This window comes from Lathyrus oleraceus, unplaced genomic scaffold (assembly GCF_024323335.1).
Source record: "Lathyrus oleraceus cultivar Zhongwan6 unplaced genomic scaffold, CAAS_Psat_ZW6_1.0 chrUn0244, whole genome shotgun sequence".
Classification (NCBI taxonomy): Eukaryota; Viridiplantae; Streptophyta; class Magnoliopsida; order Fabales; family Fabaceae; genus Lathyrus; species Lathyrus oleraceus.
The window spans coordinates 22,223-48,289 of NW_026112635.1; the positions used below are offsets into that span (position 1 = coordinate 22,223).

Consider the following 26,067-nt stretch of genomic DNA (forward strand, 5'->3'; position numbering starts at 1 on the left):
AATTACAAAAATAAGTATAAGAAATAAATAAGTACAATTACATTGATTTTACAATTTTTCATAAACTAGAATCTAAAAAGAAGTGAAGCTTGGAAATGGAAGATTAGAAGTTGGTATGTGTTCAATGAGTAAATACAATGACATTATAATAAACTAGCGTTCAGACGGGCACTCCCGTGCCCGTCTGCCCGCTTTTTTTAATGCCCACAGCAGAGAAAAATAAATATTTGTTTTTCTTTGTATGAGGTTTCTACTGTAGGTTGCATTAAAAGTAATATTATTACATTTTGAAAATGGTAAATAAAGATATTCAAAATTATATCGAAGCATGCAAAGTAATATTGATACTGTGTAATCAATGACGTTCTTTAAGAGGAATGCCAAACATGAAATCTCTATTCGACTGATATTTGGAAGTATTGAAAGTTGCTTGAACCTAATTACAAAAGGATTAAACTGATGGAGCATTTTTTGTAATTTGTGAACTATATTTTGGTGCAGTTGTGGATTTTCCTGCATTCTATTATGTAGCTCATTATCGGTGTCGTAGATGTATAGTTGTAAGAAACGCGGCCTGACACCCTCATTTGGATACCTCCTATGTTATGGTAAAAAGCACCTTGAGCACGAAATGTGTATATACCACGACCAGATGCAATAATATTCTCATCAACATGAACACCAATTGAAGTGAATGAAAGCACATGGTTATAACTTCTAATATGTTGCCTAAGATGTTTTCCTTCAGTTGAACCATCCAAAAATAATTGTTGCAATTCTATAGGAGCATCAACTCGTGAGAATGATACCTTCCCACCATTACAACACGTGTCACGTGATTCATGATGAAACAATCTTGCATTGCGGTGTCTACAGATAAATGGATGAGGCAACCAGGATTTTGCCATCATCATATTATTTTTGAAATTTCGAGCAATATTGTGCTTTGCTCGAAAAGCATGTCCTGATTCTACAGGCAGGAGTTTGATATTGATTACTAAATATTATCTAAAATCTAAAGTACAAATAAAAAATATATGCAAGATGCTTCAATTATTATATTTTAATATTGCATGATTTTAAATTTTATGTCACATGAGCAAATGCTACATTTATTTGAAGAATTTTTTTTACGAACATACCTTGAGGGCGACGTGATAATGCACCATTTTCTCTAGCGTCCATGTTAACATATGATATTACTGCATCCTCCAAAGCTTCATCAACATCCATATCATCTGATACAAAAATAATAATTAATATATAAATATATATATATATATATATATATATATATATATATATATACATTTGTAAAAATTAATACTCGCATACTTAGAACTATATCACTTCGGATTGACTCGTGTTGTTTCGTTGATTAGGTGATGTGCAATTACGATCTGCGGGTTTAAATACATAAAATAAGATATGACGAAAGCGAACAAAATTATGAAATGTAATATATAATATATATATATATATATATATATATATATATATATATTGATAATCACCAACCAAGTGCAACATCATTAACATGTGTAATTCTACTTGGGTCGGCTTCACTGTCATGAGTTCCTTGAAAGTGTGATCTTGGAAAAGTCATATTTGTAAAATTTTGAAATGAAACTCTCGACTGACTGTTTATAGGGCGAGATGTTTGAGCTTGTTTCTCTTGCTCTTTTCGCCGCCTATAATTTTCACGTTGTCTCGACAAATTGTTTTCTCTCTGCTCGTTGCTTATATTTTGTCTCCTCTTCCTTTCATTTTCGGACCTTCTTGACCTCTGTTGTTGACTTGATATTTGACAGGTATTATTTTCCATTTTATTAATGTAATTGTCAATTGGAAACTATATCGAATCCTCTACAAAAACATAAAATAAAAATAAAAAAAATTATGAAAAAAGAAGAAGCATGAATAACATATAATCATTATATTATTCTATATACTACTTTATTAAGTTATATCATTATATTATGCTTATAAAAAATTATATAAACATATAATCAAATTATTAATAAACATAAACATAACTTGATATGGTATTCTATATACTATTTTTATAACTTGATATGGTATTCTATATACTATTGGCGCAGTAAAAAATAGTATATAGAATAATATATGTTTATATGAAAATAACCTGATATAATCATTATATTATGCTTATAAAAATGTTTATATGCTTAATAAAAATTATGAAAATTAAAAAAATAAGCATGAATAACTTGATATATTATTCACTTGATATATTTTCATACTATATACTAATTTAACTTGAAATACTTTCATAGTATATACTAATTTAACTTGATAAATAATTTATCTTAAAATTAAAATTAAAAAAATGGTATTCTATAAGAGAGAACAAAGTCAAAATGCAATGAAAAAAAAACGGGAGTGATACTTTTCTTCTCTCTAACACTTTCTATTCCCTTACATATTTAAATTTCTTTTTATCTCTTTTGGTTACATTTCTAGAAACTTTAAATTATTTCAGTAACTTCAATTAAGTCATGCATCTTTTTCATGTTTCTGCATTAAACTTTGAGGGTTTTTATAAGAACACCACACAATTTCAAGTATACTATAAATTTAAATATGTTGTTGATTTCCATAAATAACCTACATAAATGTTGCATGACGTACATAAATGTTGATAAATTTTTTAGTGAGATTTCATTTCCGTTTTTGCATCATATAATATTGAATTTGCGCATTCAAAATAATTTTAATAATTAAATTATTTCTACTTAATCTAACCCAGTTAAAATACATTAAATATATCACTTATGTAATAATTATGTAATATATTATTGTATTACACTTTATCTAAAATACGTTAAAATAAGTGTTGCAATGAATAAGATGATTTTATTATTCAAATTATGAAAATATATTAAAATAAGCATTACACTTTGTATGTTACTCAAAATACGTTAATATTGTTTTCTTTTAACCAATAAAATATTATGTTACCCAAAATACGTTAATATTGTTTTCTTTTAAGTAATAAAATATTATGTTACCCAAAATTTCCACCAATTTATTAATTAATATTTCGTTCAACTAATTATTTTAATAATTAATTAATAATTAAATTATTATAGTATGTCAGTCCATTAAATCAATTTAAGTTGTGAACATCACACCCCCGCTAAATCAGTTGTGGATTCTGTCCGTTGCATTTTGTTTAGGCCGTTACCAAAATATATAGGTGGTCTTTTCTCCGAAGGTACTCATATGAAATTTTGTCTCTCTTAATTATTATATTATTATTAAAATAACTTCTATAATGTTTGTCCCGTCCAAATAATTATGTGAAAGGTATTTTAAATAATTTGTCCGAAGGTACTAATTAGTAAAACGTGGTTATTAAAAATAACCAGTACATGAGTACCTAAATATATGAACATACAAAGTGGTACTAATTTCTTAATGCTTTTTAATGAATATAATATAGAGTTTATAAATTAGGAACTATTAAAAACATCATAATTATAAACGTGTAAACATCAATAAATAATTGGTTATTTTAAACGTTTTAATTACAGAAAAATAATTATTAAACACGTTTTATAAACTCTATGTAAATAATCATAACTATACGTAATTGGTTATTTTAAACATTTTAATTAAAACGTAATAATTAAAAACATAATAATTATAATTAATTAATATACCACTATATAAAAGTTACTAATTTCTTAATGCTTTTATAAAGTAACTTCTATAATGTTTGTTCTATAATGTTTGTCCTGTTCATATATTTTTACATATAAGAAGTCATAAAAGGTGTAACTTTATAACTTTATCACTCCTATAATGTTTACATGTGATATTTACATGAGTACCTAAATATATGAACATCACAGCTTTTGAAAAAGTGCTAATATGACAAATCTCACACCATAAACTTTGAACCTTCTTTCTTTTTGTTAATGCACTTTTCTTTTCCACTTTCACAATTGCAGAATGGAGAACAATAAATAAGTGAAAAAAGTTGATTATACAAATATGAACGAATCCTAACGAAAATTCCAGTGTTCCTTTCGAAACACATAAAGCAAAGAAGTCATAGATAGAAGTTAGAATTTCACATACCTTCAAGAAGTTTATGTGAAGGCAGTTCAATCACGAAGGTTGGCCGTTGGATGTATCAGCGGTGATGTCGGAAGTTCAGCGGTGCTTTTGGTTGTTGCTGTAACCGGAGGAAATGAAAAAAATGAAAATCGTGAATGTTCGTAGGATCGTTGTTGGTGGTGGTCCACCTTCTTTCTTTTTGTTAATGCATTTTTTTTTCCACTTTCACAATTGCAGAATGGAGGACTATAAATAAGTGAAAAAAGTTGATTATACAAATATGAACGAATCCTAATGAAAATTCAAGTGTTTCTTTCGAAACACATAAAGCAAATAAGTCATAGATAGAAGTTAGAATTTCACGTACCTTCAAGAAGTTTCTGGCAAGGCAGTTCAATCGCGAAGGTTGGTCGTTGGATGTATCAGCGGTGATGTCGGAAGTTCAACGGTGATGTCGGAAGCTCAGCGGTGCTTTTGGTTGTTGCTGTAACCGGAGGAAATGAAAAAAATGAAAATCGTGAATCACGTGAGAGATGAAGGTTTATGTTATGGTGAAAGATAAATATGGTTGGTAATTGTTTTTGTAGCAGCCAATAATAAGAACATTGATATTGAGAAGTTAAGGAAATATTTTGGTGATGTCACAGAAACTCCCATTTAAAATTAAACCGTCATTTCCTATATGTTGTAACTGTTATTCCTATTTTGTAGGAGTTAAAATTTGATAATAGGAATAAAAACGTGAGAAGTTATAAAGTGAAAATTTTGGTGATGTCATAGAAACTCCCATTTACACTTGGATTTTATGTGTGTAAGCCAATGCATCCATTATTTAAAATTAAATTGTCATTTCCTATATGTTGTAACTGCTATTCCTATTTTGTAGGAGTTAAAATTTGATAAATGGAATAAAAACGTGAGAAGTTATAAAGTGAAATATTTTGTTAAATAAAATATTTTAAATAAAAATGTGCAGTTTCCTATATGTTGTAACTACTATTCCTATTTTGTAGGAGTTAAAATTTGATAATAGGAATAAAAACGTGAGAAGTTATAAAGTGAAATATTTTGTTAAATAAAATATTTTAAATAAAAACGTGCAGTTTCCTATATGTTGTAACTGTTATTCCTATTTTGTAGGAGTTAAAATTTGATAATAGGAATAAAAACGTGAGAAGTTATAAAAGTGAAATATTTTATAGGATGGTATGAGTGCCGCATATTATTATTATTGGATAAAAAATAAAAGAAAAAGAATTAAAAAATCTAAGGGTAAAATCGGGAGAAAAATAGGCCACTCCAAATAGGTGTATCCCCTTTATAGTTTTTTTTTATTTATAAAAAAAATGAAGATAAAGGGTATTTTAGGAAGTAAAAGGGTATTTTAAAATTAATTTTTGCCTAAATTTTTAACCTAGGATCTTTTCACCCCTCTAAATCTAAGTTGATTGGATCTTTTCACCCCTCTATATCAGACCATTATAGTTATCGATTTAGTAATGTTAATACATATAACAATTTAGTTTGGGTTCATTTTATCGGAAAAATCTTAACCCCTCTTTCTAAATTTATTGTAAGTGTATTATTAAAATTGAGTAGAGCACAAAAGCCAATATATTATGAACCTATGATACAGGTTAATAAAAAACAATTAAACAATGTATTTTAATGTAAATCCTTACATATGGTTATTTCTTGAATACATATATTTTTTTGGCAGTTCATTTCATCCCCATCATAACAGAATACGTTAATTAAATAAATATCATTCAACTATAAATTAAAAACAATTCAGTTTGATGATACACTATTGATATAATAAGGATTTTTGATAATTACACAAAATCTGCAATTATAGAATAATTCTAAAATTTTAAACATTATAACAGAAATTATATAATCATTAATATTCAAATCAACATTTGTAAGTCTACAATCTTCTTTTTATAAAATAAAACACAAACCAATTTGTGATAAACTAAATCCTAGAACAATAAAATAGAGGAAGAACAAAGAACATAGTTCAAGAACGGGTGAATTTGGTAACGACCTTGGGACCCTCAGAGACAACGTGTATAATCAATTCACCGGTAAGAAATATAATTGTAGCAATAATAATTAGACTAATATCACCTAAAAAACAGACAATTGAATAGAAAAGATATTTACACTTTATATATGTTCACCACCATGTTAGAATGTCTCACAATTCTTGTATGTAGAATTTCTTCAATGTTACTCACTCTGAATTTTTGTGGGCAATAATTTATTTGGGAATGAGTGAAAATTTATTGGTTTTGTGTTATAAATGATGGAAGTTATTAACTTTTGAATCCATCTTCTCAGTAACGGATGGAAGTTACTAACAAAACTATCCCTTTATACATAATTATAGTTTTTTTTTATTTATAAAAAAAATGAAGATAAAGGGTATTTTAGGAAGTAAAATAGGCCACTCCAAAAGGATGTATCCCCTTTATATATAGTTATAGATGCATTTTATTACCCCAAGCATACTACGGTTTATATACTAGAGAGAACCATAACTAAACAAAATTATACTAGAAAGTTAACTGAAATATTTTAATTATTTAAAAAAATCACATTATCATAATAAGCACGGTTGCTTTTGATTCAACTCATTTATACCATACTAAAGATTTAAGGAACAAATAAATTCGCATAATTTTTATGTAATTTTATATATGATTAAATTAGATTTATAAATTTAATGATTTTTTCATAATATAAATATCTTATATCTTTTAATTACAAAAATAAGTATAAGAAATAAATAAGTACAATTACATTGATTTTACAATTTTTCATAAACTAAAATCTAAAAAGAAGTGAACCTTGGAAATAAAAGATTAGAAGTTGGTATGTGTTCAATGAGTAAATACAATGACATTATAATAAATGCATTTTATTACCCCAAGCATACTACGGTATGATATTAGTGAGTATAATTGGATGTATTCTTCTTGTCAAGCCGTATATGCGAGAAAGTAATTAGATAAACTAGATATTAATGAAATAAAAAAAACTTTCAGAGTTTTTATTTGATTAAAATATACTAATTGAGTATAAATTTGTTATATCCTGATAGGCGCTCTAATTATGTGTTTCGGACTCAGAGTTATGGTATGGGCAAGAGTCGAGATAATACCAATACTGAAGAGACAACTCCAAGGACATCTCTTGAACCACCCAGAGGAGAAAGATGAATGATGCAACTATCATTACTTAATCCTTAAATAAAATTTTGAAAAAGAGAAACACTAGATTTCTTATTTGTCCAAACATCATCCTGTATGTTGTTCATATGTATGATAAACACAACTGATGTAAATTTGATTGGTTCTTTTATTATTAGTGATTAGAATGGTATTACTCAAACTTATGCATGCACGCACATATATTTACTAAAAATTGAAAATACATATTTAATATTAATATAATTATATATTTTCTTAGGCATCTACTCTTCATGCATATCCGGTCGGTAGCATTGTTTCTCTCTTCAGATATAAGTTGGATCAGAATAATTCCATGGGCAACATTAGCCTCTTTGGTCGAATGGAGAAGTCCCATAATATGGTCTATAAATGCTGGTATAAGTCTAGTGTTTGCTCTTTATATGGAAAAATTGCGACAAAATTAATAAATTCGAAACAAGATAAATTAACATATTTATTAGTTTAGAAGTTACATATACATGTAATTCCATTTTTATTAATGTTTTATCTCATTCTACTTATGATCAGATGTTTATAAAATTATTTTTTACAGTGTATTTTATTTTAAGGAGTTTCCAATTTTCTTCTAAAGATAGTAATGAAAACCCAAGGTATGGTTTTTGTTACGACCTTTAGTTCTCTAGGTATGATATTAGTGAGTATAATTGGATGTATTCTTCTTGTCAAGCCGAATATGCGAGAAAGTAATTAGATAAACTAGATATTAATGAAATCAATAACACTTTCAGAGTTTTTATTTGATTAAAATATACTAATGGAATATAAATTTGTTATATCCTGATAGGCGCTCTGATTATGTGTTTCGGTCTCGGAGTTATGATATGGGCAAGAGTCGAGATAATACCAATACTGAAGAGACAACTCCAAGGACATTTGTTGAACCAACCAGAGGAGAAAGATGGATGATGCAACTATCATTACTTAATCCTTAAATAAAATTTTGAAAATGAGAAACACTAGATTTCTTACTTGTCCAAACATCATCCAGTGTCTTGGTCATATTTATGATAAACACAACCGATGTAAATTTTATTGGTCCTTTTATTATTAGTGATTAAAATGGTATTTCTCAAACTTATGCATGCACACACATATATTTACTAAAAATTGTAAAGACATATTTAATATTAATATAATTAAATATTTTCTTAGGCATCTACTCTTCGTGCATATCCGGTCGGTAGCATTGTCTCTCTCTTCAGGTATAAGTTGGATCAGAGTAATTCCAGGGGCAACATTAGCCTCTTTGGTCGAATGGAGAAGTCCCATAATATGGTCTATAAATGTTGGTATAAGTCTAGTGTTAGCTCTTTATATGGAAAAATTGCAACAAAATTAATAAATTCGAGACAAGTTAAAGTAACATATTTATTAGTTTAAAAGTTACACATACAAGTAATTACATTTTTATTAATGTTTTATCTCATTCTAGTTATGATCAGATTGATATAAAATTATTTTTTTCAGTGTATTTTATTTTAAGGAGTTTCCTATTTTCTTCTATCGATAGTAATGAAAACCCGAGGTCTGATTTTTGTTACGACCTTTAGTTCTTTGGGAATGATATTTGTGAGTATAATTGGATGTATTCTTCTTGTCAAGCCGAATATGCGAGAAAGTAATTAGATAAAAGAGATATTAATTAAATCAATAAAACTTTCAGAGTTTTTATTTGATTAAAATATACTAATTGAATATAAATTTGTTATATCCTGATAGACGCTCTGATTATGTGTTTCGGTCTCGGAGTTATGATATGGGCAAGAGTCGAGATAATACCAATACTGAAGAGACAACTCCAAGGACATCTGTTGAACCAACCAGAGGAGAAAGATGGATGATGCAACTATCATTACTTAATCCTATAATAAAATTTTGAAAATGAGAAACACTAGATTTCTTACTTGTCCAAACATCATCCAGTGTCTTGGTCATATTTATGATAAACACAACCGATGTAAATTTTATTGGTCCTTTTATTATTAGTGATTAAAATGGTATTTCTCAAACTTATGCATGCACGCACATATATTTACTAAAAATTGAAAAGACATATTTAATATTAATATAATTATATATTTTCTTAGGCATCTACTCTCATGCATATCCGGTCGGTAGCATTGTCTCTCTCTTCAGGTATAAGTTGGATCGGAGTAATTCCAGGGGCAACATTAGCCTCTTTGGTCGAATGGAGATGTCCCATAATATGGTCTATAAATGCTGGTATAAGTCTAGTGTTAGCTCTCTATATGGAAAAATTGCAATAAAATTAATAAATTCGAAACAAGTTAAAGTAACATATTTATTAGTTTAGAAGTTACACATACATGTAATTCCATTTTTATTAATGTTTTATCTCATTCTAGTTATGATCAGATTGATATAAAATTATTTTTTTCAGTGTATTTTATTTTAAGGAGTTTCCTATTTTCTTTTATGGATAGTAATGAAAACCCGAGGTCTAGTTTTTGTTACGACCTTTAGTTCTCTGGGTATGATATTTGTGAGTATAATTGGATGTATTCTTCTTGTCAAGCCGAATATGCGAAAAAGTAATTAGATAAACTAGATATTAATGAAATCAATAAAACTTTCAAAGTTTTTATTTGATTAAAATATACTATTTGAATATAAATTTGTTATATCCTGATAGGCGCTCTGATTATGTGTTTCGGTCTCGGAGTTATGATATGGGCAAGAGTCGAGATAATACCAATACTGAAGAGACAACTCCAAGGACATCTGTTGAACCAACCAGAGGAGAAAGATGGATGATGCAACTATCATTACTTAATCCTATAATAAAATTTTGAAAATGAGAAACACTAGATTTCTTACTTGTCCAAACATCATCCAGTGTCTTGGTCATATTTATGATAAACACAACCGATGTAAATTTTATTGGTCCTTTTATTATTAGTGATTAAAATGGTATTTCTCAAACTTATGCATGCACGCACATATATTTACTAAAAATTGAAAAGACATATTTAATATTAATATAATTATATATTTTCTTAGGCATCTACTCCTCATGCATATCCGGTCGGTAGCATTGTCTCTCTCTTCAGGTATAAGTTGGATCGGAGTAATTCCAGGGGCAACATTAGCCTCTTTGGTCGAATGGAGATGTCCCATAATATGGTCTATAAATGCTGGTATAAGTCTAGTGTTAGCTCTCTATATGGAAAAATTGCAATAAAATTAATAAATTCGAAACAAGTTAAAGTAACATATTTATTAGTTTAGAAGTTACACATACATGTAATTCCATTTTTATTAATGTTTTATCTCATTCTAGTTATGATCAGATTGATATAAAATTATTTTTTTCAGTGTATTTTATTTTAAGGAGTTTCCTATTTTCTTTTATGGATAGTAATGAAAACCCGAGGTCTAGTTTTTGTTACGACCTTTAGTTCTCTGGGTATGATATTTGTGAGTATAATTGGATGTATTCTTCTTGTCAAGCCGAATATGCGAAAAAGTAATTAGATAAACTAGATATTAATGAAATCAATAAAACTTTCAAAGTTTTTATTTGATTAAAATATACTATTTGAATATAAATTTGTTATATCCTGATAGGCGCTCTGATTATGTGTTTCGGTCTCGGAGTTATGATATGGGCAAGAGTCGAGATAATACCAATACTGAAGAGACAACTCCAAGGACATCTGTTGAACCAACCAGAGGAGAAAGATGGATGATGCAACTATCATTACTTAATCCTTTAATAAAATTTTGAAAATGAGAAACACTAGATTTCTTACTTGTCCAAACATCATCCAGTGTCTTGGTCATATTTATGATAAACACAACCGATGTAAATTTTATTGGTCCTTTTATTATTAGTGATTAAAATGGTATTTCTCAAACTTATGCATGCACGCACATATATTTACTAAAAATTGAAAAGACATATTTAATATTAATATAATTATATATTTTCTTAGGCATCTACTCTTCATGCATATCCGGTCGGTAGCATTGTCTCTCTCTTCAGGTATAAGTTGGATCGGAGTAATTCCAGGGGCAACATTAGCCTCTTTGGTCGAATGGAGAAGTCCCATAATATGGTCTATAAATGCTGGTATAAGTCTAGTGTTAGCTCTCTATATGGAAAAATTGCAATAAAATTAATAAATTCGAAACAAGTTAAAGTAACATATTTATTAGTTTAGAAGTTACACATACATGTAATTCCATTTTTATTAATGTTTTATCTCATTCTAGTTATGATCAGATTGATATAAAATTATTTTTTACAGTGTATTTTATTTTAAGGAGTTTCCTATTTTCTTTTGGATAGTAATGAAAACCCGAGGTCTAGTTTTTGTTACGACCTTTAGTTCTCTGGGTATGATATTTGTGAGTATAATTGGATGTATTCTTCTTGTCAAGCCGAATATGCGAAAAGTAATTAGATAAACTAGATATTAATGAAATCAATAAAACTTTCAAAGTTTTTATTTGATTAAAATATACTATTTGAATATAAATTTGTTATATCCTGATAGGCGCTCTGATTATGTGTTTCGGTCTCGGAGTTATGATATGGGCAAGAGTCGAGATAATACCAATACTGAAGAGACAACTCCAAGGACATCTGTTGAACCAACCAGAGGAGAAAGATGGATGATGCAACTATCATTACTTAATCCTTTAATAAAATTTTGAAAATGAGAAACACTAGATTTCTTACTTGTCCAAACATCATCCAGTGTCTTGGTCATATTTATGATAAACACAACCGATGTAAATTTTATTGGTCCTTTTATTATTAGTGATTAAAATGGTATTTCTCAAACTTATGCATGCACGCACATATATTTACTAAAAATTGAAAAGACATATTTAATATTAATATAATTATATATTTTCTTAGGCATCTACTCTTGATGCATATCCGGTCGGTAGCATTGTCTCTCTCTTCAGGTATAAGTTGGATCAGAGTAATTCCAGGGGCAACATTAGCCTCTTTGGTCGAATGGAGAAGTCCCATAATATAGTCTATAAATGCTGGTATAAGTCTAGTGTTAGCTCTTTATATGGAAAAATTGCAACAAAATTAATAAATTCGAAACAAGTTAAAGTAACATATTTATTAGTTTAGAAGTTACACATACATGTAATTCCATTTTTATTAATGTTTTATCTCATTCTAGTTATGATCAGATTGATATAAAATTATTTTTTACAGTGTATTTTATTTTAAGGAGTTTCCTATTTTCTTTTATGGATAGTAATGAAAACCCGAGGTCTAGTTTTTGTTACGACCTTTAGTTCTCTGGGTATGATATTTGTGAGTATAATTGGATGTATTCTTCTTGTCAAGCCGAATATGCGAAAAAGTAATTAGATAAACTAGATATTAATGAAATCAATAAAACTTTCAAAGTTTTTATTTGATTAAAATATACTATTTGAATATAAATTTGTTATATCCTGATAGGCGCTCTGATTATGTGTTTCGGTCTCGGAGTTATGATATGGGCAAGAGTCGAGATAATACCAATACTGAAGAGACAACTCCAAGGACATCTGTTGAACCAACCAGAGGAGAAAGATGGATGATGCAACTATCATTACTTAATCCTTAATAAAATTTTGAAAATGAGAAACACTAGATTTCTTACTTGTCCAAACATCATCCAGTGTCTTGGTCATATTTATGATAAACACAACCGATGTAAATTTTATTGGTCCTTTTATTATTAGTGATTAAAATGGTATTTCTCAAACTTATGCATGCACGCACATATATTTACTAAAAATTGAAAAGACATATTTAATATTAATATAATTATATTTTCTTAGGCATCTACTCTTGATGCATATCCGGTCGGTAGCATTGTCTCTCTCTTCAGGTATAAGTTGGATCAGAGTAATTCCAGGGGCAACATTAGCCTCTTTGGTCGAATGGAGAAGTCCCATAATATGGTCTATAAATGCTGGTATAAGTCTAGTGTTAGCTCTCTATATGGAAAAATTGCAATAAAATTAATAAATTCGAAACAAGTTAAAGTAACATATTTATTAGTTTAGAAGTTACACATACATGTAATTCCATTTTTATTAATGTTTTATCTCATTCTAGTTATGATCAGATTGATATAAAATTATTTTTTACAGTGTATTTTATTTTAAGGAGTTTCCTATTTTCTTTTATGGATAGTAATGAAAACCCGAGGTCTAGTTTTTGTTACGACCTTTAGTTCTCTGGGTATGATATTTGTGAGTATAATTGGATGTATTCTTCTTGTCAAGCCGAATATGCGAAAAAGTAATTAGATAAACTAGATATTAATGAAATCAATAAAACTTTCAAAGTTTTTATTTGATTAAAATATACTATTTGAATATAAATTTGTTATATCCTGATAGGCGCTCTGATTATGTGTTTCGGTCTCGGAGTTATGATATGGGCAAGAGTCGAGATAATACCAATACTGAAGAGACAACTCCAAGGACATCTGTTGAACCAACCAGAGGAGAAAGATGGATGATGCAACTATCATTACTTAATCCTATAATAAAATTTTGAAAATGAGAAACACTAGATTTCTTACTTGTCCAAACATCATCCAGTGTCTTGGTCATATTTATGATAAACACAACCGATGTAAATTTTATTGGTCCTTTTATTATTAGTGATTAAAATGGTATTTCTCAAACTTATGCATGCACGCACATATATTTACTAAAAATTGAAAAGACATATTTAATATTAATATAATTATATATTTTCTTAGGCATCTACTCTTCATGCATATCCGGTCGGTAGCATTGTCTCTCTCTTCAGGTATAAGTTGGATCGGAGTAATTCCAGGGGCAACATTAGCCTCTTTGGTCGAATGGAGAAGTCCCATAATATGGTCTATAAATGCTGGTATAAGTCTAGTGTTAGCTCTCTATATGGAAAAATTGCAATAAAATTAATAAATTCGAAACAAGTTAAAGTAACATATTTATTAGTTTAGAAGTTACACATACATGTAATTCCATTTTTATTAATGTTTTATCTCATTCTAGTTATGATCAGATTGATATAAAATTATTTTTTACAGTGTATTTTATTTTAAGGAGTTTCCTATTTTCTTTTATGGATAGTAATGAAAACCCGAGGTCTAGTTTTTGTTACGACCTTTAGTTCTCTGGGTATGATATTTGTGAGTATAATTGGATGTATTCTTCTTGTCAAGCCGAATATGCGAAAAAGTAATTAGATAAACTAGATATTAATGAAATCAATAAAACTTTCAAAGTTTTTATTTGATTAAAATATACTATTTGAATATAAATTTGTTATATCCTGATAGGCGCTCTGATTATGTGTTTCGGTCTCGGAGTTATGATATGGGCAAGAGTCGAGATAATACCAATACTGAAGAGACAACTCCAAGGACATCTGTTGAACCAACCAGAGGAGAAAGATGGATGATGCAACTATCATTACTTAATCCTATAATAAAATTTTGAAAATGAGAAACACTAGATTTCTTACTTGTCCAAACATCATCCAGTGTCTTGGTCATATTTATGATAAACACAACCGATGTAAATTTTATTGGTCCTTTTATTATTAGTGATTAAAATGGTATTTCTCAAACTTATGCATGCACGCACATATATTTACTAAAAATTGAAAAGACATATTTAATATTAATATAATTATATATTTTCTTAGGCATCTACTCTTGATGCATATCCGGTCGGTAGCATTGTCTCTCTCTTCAGGTATAAGTTGGATCGGAGTAATTCCAGGGGCAACATTAGCCTCTTTGGTCGAATGGAGAAGTCCCATAATATAGTCTATAAATGCTGGTATAAGTCTAGTGTTAGCTCTCTATATGGAAAAATTGCAATAAAATTAATAAATTCGAAACAAGTTAAAGTAACATATTTATTAGTTTAGAAGTTACACATACATGTAATTCCATTTTTATTAATGTTTTATCTCATTCTAGTTATGATCAGATTGATATAAAATTATTTTTTACAGTGTATTTTATTTTAAGGAGTTTCCTATTTTCTTTTATGGATAGTAATGAAAACCCGAGGTCTAGTTTTTGTTACGACCTTTAGTTCTCTGGGTATGATATTTGTGAGTATAATTGGATGTATTCTTCTTGTCAAGCCGAATATGCGAAAAAGTAATTAGATAAACTAGATATTAATGAAATCAATAAAACTTTCAAAGTTTTTATTTGATTAAAATATACTATTTGAATATAAATTTGTTATATCCTGATAGGCGCTCTGATTATGTGTTTCGGTCTCGGAGTTATGATATGGGCAAGAGTCGAGATAATACCAATACTGAAGAGACAACTCCAAGGACATCTGTTGAACCAACCAGAGGAGAAAGATGGATGATGCAACTATCATTACTTAATCCTTAAATAAAATTTTGAAAATGAGAAACACTAGATTTCTTACTTGTCCAAACATCATCCAGTGTCTTGGTCATATTTATGATAAACACAACCGATGTAAATTTTATTGGTCCTTTTATTATTAGTGATTAAAATGGTATTTCTCAAACTTATGCATGCACGCACATATATTTACTAAAAATTGAAAAGACATATTTAATATTAATATAATTATATATTTTCTTAGGCATCTACTCTTCATGCATATCCGGTCGGTAGCATTGTCTCTCTCTTCAGGTATAAGTTGGATCGGAGTAATTCCAGGGGCAACATTAGCCTCTTTGGTCGAATGGAGAAGTCCCATAATATGGTCTATAAATGCTGGTATAAGTCTAGTGTTAGCTCTCTATATGGAAAAATTGCAATAAAATTAATAAATTCGAAACAAGTTAAAGTAACATATTTATTAGTTTAGAAGTTACACATACATGTAATTCCATTTTTATTAATGTTTTATCTCATTCTAGTTATGATCAGATTGATATAAAATTATTTTTTACAGTGTATTTTATTTTAAGGAGTTTCCTATTTTCTTTTATGGATAGTAATGAAAACCCGAGGTCTGGTTTTTGTTACGACCTTTAGTTCTCTGGGTATGATATTTGTGAGTATAATTGGATGTATTCTTCTTGTCAAGCCGAATATGCGAAAAAGTAATTAGATAAACTAGATATTAATGAAATCAATAAAACTTTCAAAGTTTTTATTTGATTAAAATATACTAATTGAATATAAATTTGTTATATCCTGATAGGCGCTCTGATTATGTGTTTCGGTCTCGGAGTTATGATATGGGCAAGAGTCGAGATAATACCAATACTGAAGAGACAACTCCAAGGACATCTGTTGAACCAACCAGAGGAGAAAGATGGATGATGCAACTATCATTACTTAATCCTTAAATAAAATTTTGAAAATGAGAAACACTAGATTTCTTACTTGTCCAAACATCATCCAGTGTCTTGGTCATATTTATGATAAACACAACCGATGTAAATTTTATTGGTCCTTTTATTATTAGTGATTAAAATGGTATTTCTCAAACTTATGCATGCACGCACATATATTTACTAAAAATTGAAAAGACATATTTAATATTAATATAATTATATATTTTCTTAGGCATCTACTCTTCATGCATATCCGGTCGGTAGCATTGTCTCTCTCTTCAGGTATAAGTTGGATCGGAGTAATTCCAGGGGCAACATTAGCCTCTTTGGTCGAATGGAGAAGTCCCATAATATGGTCTATAAATGCTGGTATAAGTCTAGTGTTAGCTCTCTATATGGAAAAATTGCAATAAAATTAATAAATTCGAAACAAGTTAAAGTAACATATTTATTAGTTTAGAAGTTACACATACATGTAATTCCATTTTTATTAATGTTTTATCTCATTCTAGTTATGATCAGATTGATATAAAATTATTTTTTACAGTGTATTTTATTTTAAGGAGTTTCCTATTTTCTTTTATGGATAGTAATGAAAACCCGAGGTCTGGTTTTTGTTACGACCTTTAGTTCTCTGGGTATGATATTTGTGAGTATAATTGGATGTATTCTTCTTGTCAAGCCGAATATGCGAAAAAGTAATTAGATAAACTAGATATTAATGAAATCAATAAAACTTTCAAAGTTTTTATTTGATTAAAATATACTATTTGAATATAAATTTGTTATATCCTGATAGGCGCTCTGATTATGTGTTTCGGTCTCGGAGTTATGATATGGGCAAGAGTCGAGATAATACCAATACTGAAGAGACAACTCCAAGGACATCTGTTGAACCAACCAGAGGAGAAAGATGGATGATGCAACTATCATTACTTAATCCTTAAATAAAATTTTGAAAATGAGAAACACTAGATTTCTTACTTGTCCAAACATCATCCAGTGTCTTGGTCATATTTATGATAAACACAACCGATGTAAATTTTATTGGTCCTTTTATTATTAGTGATTAAAATGGTATTTCTCAAACTTATGCATGCACGCACATATATTTACTAAAAATTGAAAAGACATATTTAATATTAATATAATTATATATTTTCTTAGGCATCTACTCTTCATGCATATCCGGTCGGTAGCATTGTCTCTCTCTTCAGGTATAAGTTGGATCGGAGTAATTCCAGGGGCAACATTAGCCTCTTTGGTCGAATGGAGAAGTCCCATAATATGGTCTATAAATGCTGGTATAAGTCTAGTGTTAGCTCTCTATATGGAAAAATTGCAACAAAATTAATAAATTCGAAACAAGTTAAAGTAACATATTTATTAGTTTAGAAGTTACACATACATGTAATTCCATTTTTATTAATGTTTTATCTCATTCTAGTTATGATCAGATTGATATAAAATTATTTTTTACAGTGTATTTTATTTTAAGGAGTTTCCTATTTTCTTTTATGGATAGTAATGAAAACCCGAGGTCTGGTTTTTGTTACGACCTTTAGTTCTCTGGGTATGATATTTGTGAGTATAATTGGATGTATTCTTCTTGTCAAGCCGAATATGCGAGAAAGTAATTAGATAAACTAGATATTAATGAAATCAATAAAACTTTCAAAGTTTTTATTTGATTAAAATATACTAATGGAATATAAATTTGTTATATCCTGATAGGCGCTCTGATTATGTGTTTCGGTCTCGGAGTTATGATATGGGCAAGAGTCGAGATAATACCAATACTGAAGAGACAACTCCAAGGACATCTGTTGAACCAACCAGAGGAGAAAGATGGATGATGCAACTATCATTACTTAATCCTTAAATAAAATTTTGAAAATGAGAAACACTAGATTTCTTACTTGTCCAAACATCATCCAGTGTCTTGGTCATATTTATGATAAACACAACCGATGTAAATTTTATTGGTCCTTTTATTATTAGTGATTAAAATGGTATTTCTCAAACTTATGCATGCACGCACATATATTTACTAAAAATTGAAAAGACATATTTAATATTAATATAATTAAATATTTTCTTAGGCATCTACTCTTCATGCATATCCGGTCGGTAGCATTGTCTCTCTCTTCAGGTATAAGTTGGATCGGAGTAATTCCAGGGGCAACATTAGCCTCTTTGGTCGAATGGAGAAGTCCCATAATATGGTCTATAAATGCTGGTATAAGTCTAGTGTTAGCTCTCTATATGGAAAAATTGCAATAAAATTAATAAATTCGAAACAAGTTAAAGTAACATATTTATTAGTTTAGAAGTTACACATACATGTAATTCCATTTTTATTAATGTTTTATCTCATTCTAGTTATGATCAGATTGATATAAAATTATTTTTTACAGTGTATTTTATTTTAAGGAGTTTCCTATTTTCTTTTATGGATAGTAATGAAAACCTGAGGTCTGGTTTTTGTTACGACCTTTAGTTCTCTGGGTATGATATTTGTGAGTATAATTGGATGTATTCTTCTTGTCAAGCCGAATATGCGAGAAAGTAATTAGATAAACTAGATATTAATGAAATCAATAAAACTTTCAAAGTTTTTATTTGATTAAAATATACTAATTGAATATAAATTTGTTATATCCTGATAGGCGCTCTGATTATGTGTTTCGGTCTCGGAGTTATGATATGGGCAAGAGTCGAGATAATACCAATACTGAAGAGACAACTCCAAGGACATCTGTTGAACCAACCAGAGGAGAAAGATGGATGATGCAACTATCATTACTTAATCCTTAAATAAAATTTTGAAAATGAGAAACACTAGATTTCTTACTTGTCCAAACATCATCCAGTGTCTTGGTCATATTTATGATAAACACAACCGATGTAAATTTTATTGGTCCTTTTATTATTAGTGATTAAAATGGTATTTCTCAAACTTATGCATGCACGCACATATATTTACTAAAAATTGAAAAGACATATTTAATATTAATATAATTAAATATTTTCTTAGGCATCTACTCTTCATGCATATCCGGTCGGTAGCATTGTCTCTCTCTTCAGGTATAAGTTGGATCGGAGTAATTCCAGGGGCAACATTAGCCTCTTTGGTCGAATGGAGAAGTCCCATAATATGGTCTATAAATGCTGGTATAAGTCTAGTGTTAGCTCTCTATATGGAAAAATTGCAATAAAATTAATAAATTCGAAACAAGTTAAAGTAACATATTTATTAGTTTAGAAGTTACACATACATGTAATTCCATTTTTATTAATGTTTTATCTCATTCTAGTTATGATCAGATTGATATAAAATTATTTTTTACAGTGTATTTTATTTTAAGGAGTTTCCTATTTTCTTCTATGGATAGTAATGAAAACCCGAGGTCTGGTTTTTGTTACGACCTTTAGTTCTCTGGGTATGATATTTGTGAGTATAATTGGATGTATTCTTCTTGTCAAGCCGAATATGCGAGAAAGTAATTAGATAAACTAGATATTAATGAAATCAATAAAACTTTCAAAGTTTTTATTTGATTAAAATATACTAATGGAATATAAATTTGTTATATCCTGATAGGCGCTCTGATTATGTGTTTCGGTCTCGGAGTTATGATATGGGCAAGAGTCGAGATAATACCAATACTGAAGAGACAACTCCAAGGACATCTGTTGAACCAACCAGAGGAGAAAGATGGATGATGCAACTATCATTACTTAATCCTTAAATAAAATTTTGAAAATGAGAAACACTAGATTTCTTACTTGTCCAAACATCATCCAGTGTCTTGGTCATATTTATGATAAACACAACCGATGTAAATTTTATTGGTCCTTTTATTATTAGTGATTAAAATGGTATTTCTCAAACTTATGCATGCACGCACATATATTTACTAAAAATTGAAAAGACATATTTAATATTAATATAATTAAATATTTTCTTAGGCATCTACTCTTCATGCATATCCGGTCGGTAGCATTGTCTCTCTCTTCAGGTATAAGTTGGATCGGAGTAATTCCAGGGGCAACATTAGCCTCTTTGGTCGAATGGAGAAGTCCCATAATATGGTCTATAAATGCTGGTATAAGTCTAGTGTTAGCTCTCTATATGGAAAAATTGCAATAAAATTAATAAATTCGAAACAAGTTAAAGTAACATATTTATTAGTTTAGAAGTTACACATACATGTAATTCCATTTTTATTAATGTTTTATCTCATTCTAGTTATGATCAGATTGATATAAAATTATTTTTTACAGTGTATTTTATTTTAAGGAGTTTCCTATTTTCTTTTATGGATAGTAATGAAAACCTGAGGTCTGGTTTTTGTTACGACCTTTAGTTCTCTGGGTATGATATTTGTGAGTATAATTGGATGTATTCTTCTTGTCAAGCCGAATATGCGAGAAAGTAATTAGATAAACTAGATATTAATGAAATCAATAAAACTTTCAAAGTTTTTATTTGATTAAAATATACTAATTGAATATAAATTTGTTATATCCTGATAGGCGCTCTGATTATGTGTTTCGGTCTCGGAGTTATGATATGGGCAAGAGTCGAGATAATACCAATACTGAAGAGACAACTCCAAGGACATCTGTTGAACCAACCAGAGGAGAAAGATGGATGATGCAACTATCATTACTTAATCCTTAAATAAAATTTTGAAAATGAGAAACACTAGATTTCTTACTTGTCCAAACATCATCCAGTGTCTTGGTCATATTTATGATAAACACAACCGATGTAAATTTTATTGGTCCTTTTATTATTAGTGATTAAAATGGTATTTCTCAAACTTATGCATGCACGCACATATATTTACTAAAAATTGAAAAGACATATTTAATATTAATATAATTAAATATTTTCTTAGGCATCTACTCTTCATGCATATCCGGTCGGTAGCATTGTCTCTCTCTTCAGGTATAAGTTGGATCGGAGTAATTCCAGGGGCAACATTAGCCTCTTTGGTCGAATGGAGAAGTCCCATAATATGGTCTATAAATGCTGGTATAAGTCTAGTGTTAGCTCTCTATATGGAAAAATTGCAATAAAATTAATAAATTCGAAACAAGTTAAAGTAACATATTTATTAGTTTAGAAGTTACACATACATGTAATTCCATTTTTATTAATGTTTTATCTCATTCTAGTTATGATCAGATTGATATAAAATTATTTTTTACAGTGTATTTTATTTTAAGGAGTTTCCTATTTTCTTCTATGGATAGTAATGAAAACCCGAGGTCTGGTTTTTGTTACGACCTTTAGTTCTCTGGGTATGATATTTGTGAGTATAATTGGATGTATTCTTCTTGTCAAGCCGAATATGCGAGAAAGTAATTAGATAAACTAGATATTAATGAAATCAATAAAACTTTCAAAGTTTTTATTTGATTAAAATATACTAATGGAATATAAATTTGTTATATCCTGATAGGCGCTCTGATTATGTGTTTCGGTCTCGGAGTTATGATATGGGCAAGAGTCGAGATAATACCAATACTGAAGAGACAACTCCAAGGACATCTGTTGAACCAACCAGAGGAGAAAGATGGATGATGCAACTATCATTACTTAATCCTTAAATAAAATTTTGAAAATGAGAAACACTAGATTTCTTACTTGTCCAAACATCATCCAGTGTCTTGGTCATATTTATGATAAACACAACCGATGTAAATTTTATTGGTCCTTTTATTATTAGTGATTAAAATGGTATTTCTCAAACTTATGCATGCACGCACATATATTTACTAAAAATTGAAAAGACATATTTAATATTAATATAATTAAATATTTTCTTAGGCATCTACTCTTCATGCATATCCGGTCGGTAGCATTGTCTCTCTCTTCAGGTATAAGTTGGATCGGAGTAATTCCAGGGGCAACATTAGCCTCTTTGGTCGAATGGAGAAGTCCCATAATATGGTCTATAAATGCTGGTATAAGTCTAGTGTTAGCTCTCTATATGGAAAAATTGCAATAAAATTAATAAATTCGAAACAAGTTAAAGTAACATATTTATTAGTTTAGAAGTTACACATACATGTAATTCCATTTTTATTAATGTTTTATCTCATTCTAGTTATGATCAGATTGATATAAAATTATTTTTTACAGTGTATTTTATTTTAAGGAGTTTCCTATTTTCTTCTATGGATAGTAATGAAAACCCGAGGTCTGGTTTTTGTTACGACCTTTAGTTCTCTGGGTATGATATTTGTGAGTATAATTGGATGTATTCTTCTTGTCAAGCCGAATATGCGAGAAAGTAATTAGATAAACTAGATATTAATGAAATCAATAAAACTTTCAAAGTTTTTATTTGATTAAAATATACTAATGGAATATAAATTTGTTATATCCTGATAGGCGCTCTGATTATGTGTTTCGGTCTCGGAGTTATGATATGGGCAAGAGTCGAGATAATACCAATACTGAAGAGACAACTCCAAGGACATCTGTTGAACCAACCAGAGGAGAAAGATGGATGATGCAACTATCATTACTTAATCCTTAAATAAAATTTTGAAAATGAGAAACACTAGATTTCTTACTTGTCCAAACATCATCCAGTGTCTTGGTCATATTTATGATAAACACAACCGATGTAAATTTTATTGGTCCTTTTATTATTAGTGATTAAAATGGTATTTCTCAAACTTATGCATGCACGCACATATATTTACTAAAAATTGAAAAGACATATTTAATATTAATATAATTAAATATTTTCTTAGGCATCTACTCTTCATGCATATCCGGTCGGTAGCATTGTCTCTCTCTTCAGGTATAAGTTGGATCGGAGTAATTCCAGGGGCAACATTAGCCTCTTTGGTCGAATGGAGAAGTCCCATAATATGGTCTATAAATGCTGGTATAAGTCTAGTGTTAGCTCTCTATATGGAAAAATTGCAATAAAATTAATAAATTCGAAACAAGTTAAAGTAACATATTTATTAGTTTAGAAGTTACACATACATGTAATTCCATTTTTATTAATGTTTTATCTCATTCTAGTTATGATCAGATTGATATAAAATTATTTTTTACAGTGTATTTTATTTTAAGGAGTTTCCTATTTTCTTCTATGGATAGTAATGAAAACCCGAGGTCTGGTTTTTGTTACGACCTTTAGTTCTCTGGGTATGATATTTGTGAGTATAATTGGATGTATTCTTCTTGTCAAGCCGAATATGCGAGAAAGTAATTAGATAAACTAGATATTAATGAAATCAATAAAACTTTCAAAGTTTTTATTTGATTAAAATATACTAATGGAATATAAATTTGTTATATCCTGATAGGCGCTCTGATTATGTGTTTCGGTCTCGGAGTTATGATATGGGCAAGAGTCGAGATAATACCAATACTGAAGAGACAACTCCAAGGACATCTGTTGAACCAACCAGAGGAGAAAGATGGATGATGCAACTATCATTACTTAATCCTTAAATAAAATTTTGAAAATGAGAAACACTAGATTTCTTACTTGTCCAAACATCATCCAGTGTCTTGGTCATATTTATGATAAACACAACCGATGTAAATTTTATTGGTCCTTTTATTATTAGTGATTAAAATGGTATTTCTCAAACTTATGCATGCACGCACATATATTTACTAAAAATTGAAAAGACATATTTAATATTAATATAATTAAATATTTTCTTAGGCATCTACTCTTCATGCATATCCGGTCGGTAGCATTGTCTCTCTCTTCAGGTATAAGTTGGATCGGAGTAATTCCAGGGGCAACATTAGCCTCTTTGGTCGAATGGAGAAGTCCCATAATATGGTCTATAAATGCTGGTATAAGTCTAGTGTTAGCTCTCTATATGGAAAAATTGCAATAAAATTAATAAATTCGAAACAAGTTAAAGTAACATATTTATTAGTTTAGAAGTTACACATACATGTAATTCCATTTTTATTAATGTTTTATCTCATTCTAGTTATGATCAGATTGATATAAAATTATTTTTTACAGTGTATTTTATTTTAAGGAGTTTCCTATTTTCTTCTATGGATAGTAATGAAAACCCGAGGTCTGGTTTTTGTTACGACCTTTAGTTCTCTGGGTATGATATTTGTGAGTATAATTGGATGTATTCTTCTTGTCAAGCCGAATATGCGAGAAAGTAATTAGATAAACTAGATATTAATGAAATCAATAAAACTTTCAAAGTTTTTATTTGATTAAAATATACTAATGGAATATAAATTTGTTATATCCTGATAGGCGCTCTGATTATGTGTTTCGGTCTCGGAGTTATGATATGGGCAAGAGTCGAGATAATACCAATACTGAAGAGACAACTCCAAGGACATCTGTTGAACCAACCAGAGGAGAAAGATGGATGATGCAACTATCATTACTTAATCCTTAAATAAAATTTTGAAAATGAGAAACACTAGATTTCTTACTTGTCCAAACATCATCCAGTGTCTTGGTCATATTTATGATAAACACAACCGATGTAAATTTTATTGGTCCTTTTATTATTAGTGATTAAAATGGTATTTCTCAAACTTATGCATGCACGCACATATATTTACTAAAAATTGAAAAGACATATTTAATATTAATATAATTAAATATTTTCTTAGGCATCTACTCTTCATGCATATCCGGTCGGTAGCATTGTCTCTCTCTTCAGGTATAAGTTGGATCGGAGTAATTCCAGGGGCAACATTAGCCTCTTTGGTCGAATGGAGAAGTCCCATAATATGGTCTATAAATGCTGGTATAAGTCTAGTGTTAGCTCTCTATATGGAAAAATTGCAATAAAATTAATAAATTCGAAACAAGTTAAAGTAACATATTTATTAGTTTAGAAGTTACACATACATGTAATTCCATTTTTATTAATGTTTTATCTCATTCTAGTTATGATCAGATTGATATAAAATTATTTTTTACAGTGTATTTTATTTTAAGGAGTTTCCTATTTTCTTCTATGGATAGTAATGAAAACCCGAGGTCTGGTTTTTGTTACGACCTTTAGTTCTCTGGGTATGATATTTGTGAGTATAATTGGATGTATTCTTCTTGTCAAGCCGAATATGCGAGAAAGTAATTAGATAAACTAGATATTAATGAAATCAATAAAACTTTCAAAGTTTTTATTTGATTAAAATATACTAATGGAATATAAATTTGTTATATCCTGATAGGCGCTCTGATTATGTGTTTCGGTCTCGGAGTTATGATATGGGCAAGAGTCGAGATAATACCAATACTGAAGAGACAACTCCAAGGACATCTGTTGAACCAACCAGAGGAGAAAGATGGATGATGCAACTATCATTACTTAATCCTTAAATAAAATTTTGAAAATGAGAAACACTAGATT

At 29.1% G+C, this 26,067-nt stretch overlaps 1 protein-coding gene across 1 annotated transcript; it reads right to left on the reverse strand.

Moving 5' to 3' along the window:
- Positions 1–485: 485 nt before the first annotated feature.
- Positions 486–1,233, reverse strand: LOC127113024 (uncharacterized). Its single transcript, XM_051046430.1, has 2 exons — positions 1,143–1,233; positions 486–970 (listed from the first exon to the last, which is right to left on the reverse strand). Exons 1-2 carry the CDS (start codon positions 1,231–1,233, stop codon positions 486–488), a joined length of 576 nt encoding a protein of 191 aa, XP_050902387.1.
- Positions 1,234–26,067: the final 24,834 nt, after the last annotated feature.

Coding starts and splice junctions, on each gene's coding strand:
- LOC127113024 (XM_051046430.1), bottom strand. CDS start 1,233: ATGGATGTTGATGAAGCTTTGGAGGATGCAGTAATATCATATGTTAAC. Junction 971..1,142: donor ATTATCACGTCGCCCTCAAG/GTATGTTCGTAA, acceptor TCCTGCCTGTAG/AATCAGGACATGCTTTTCGA.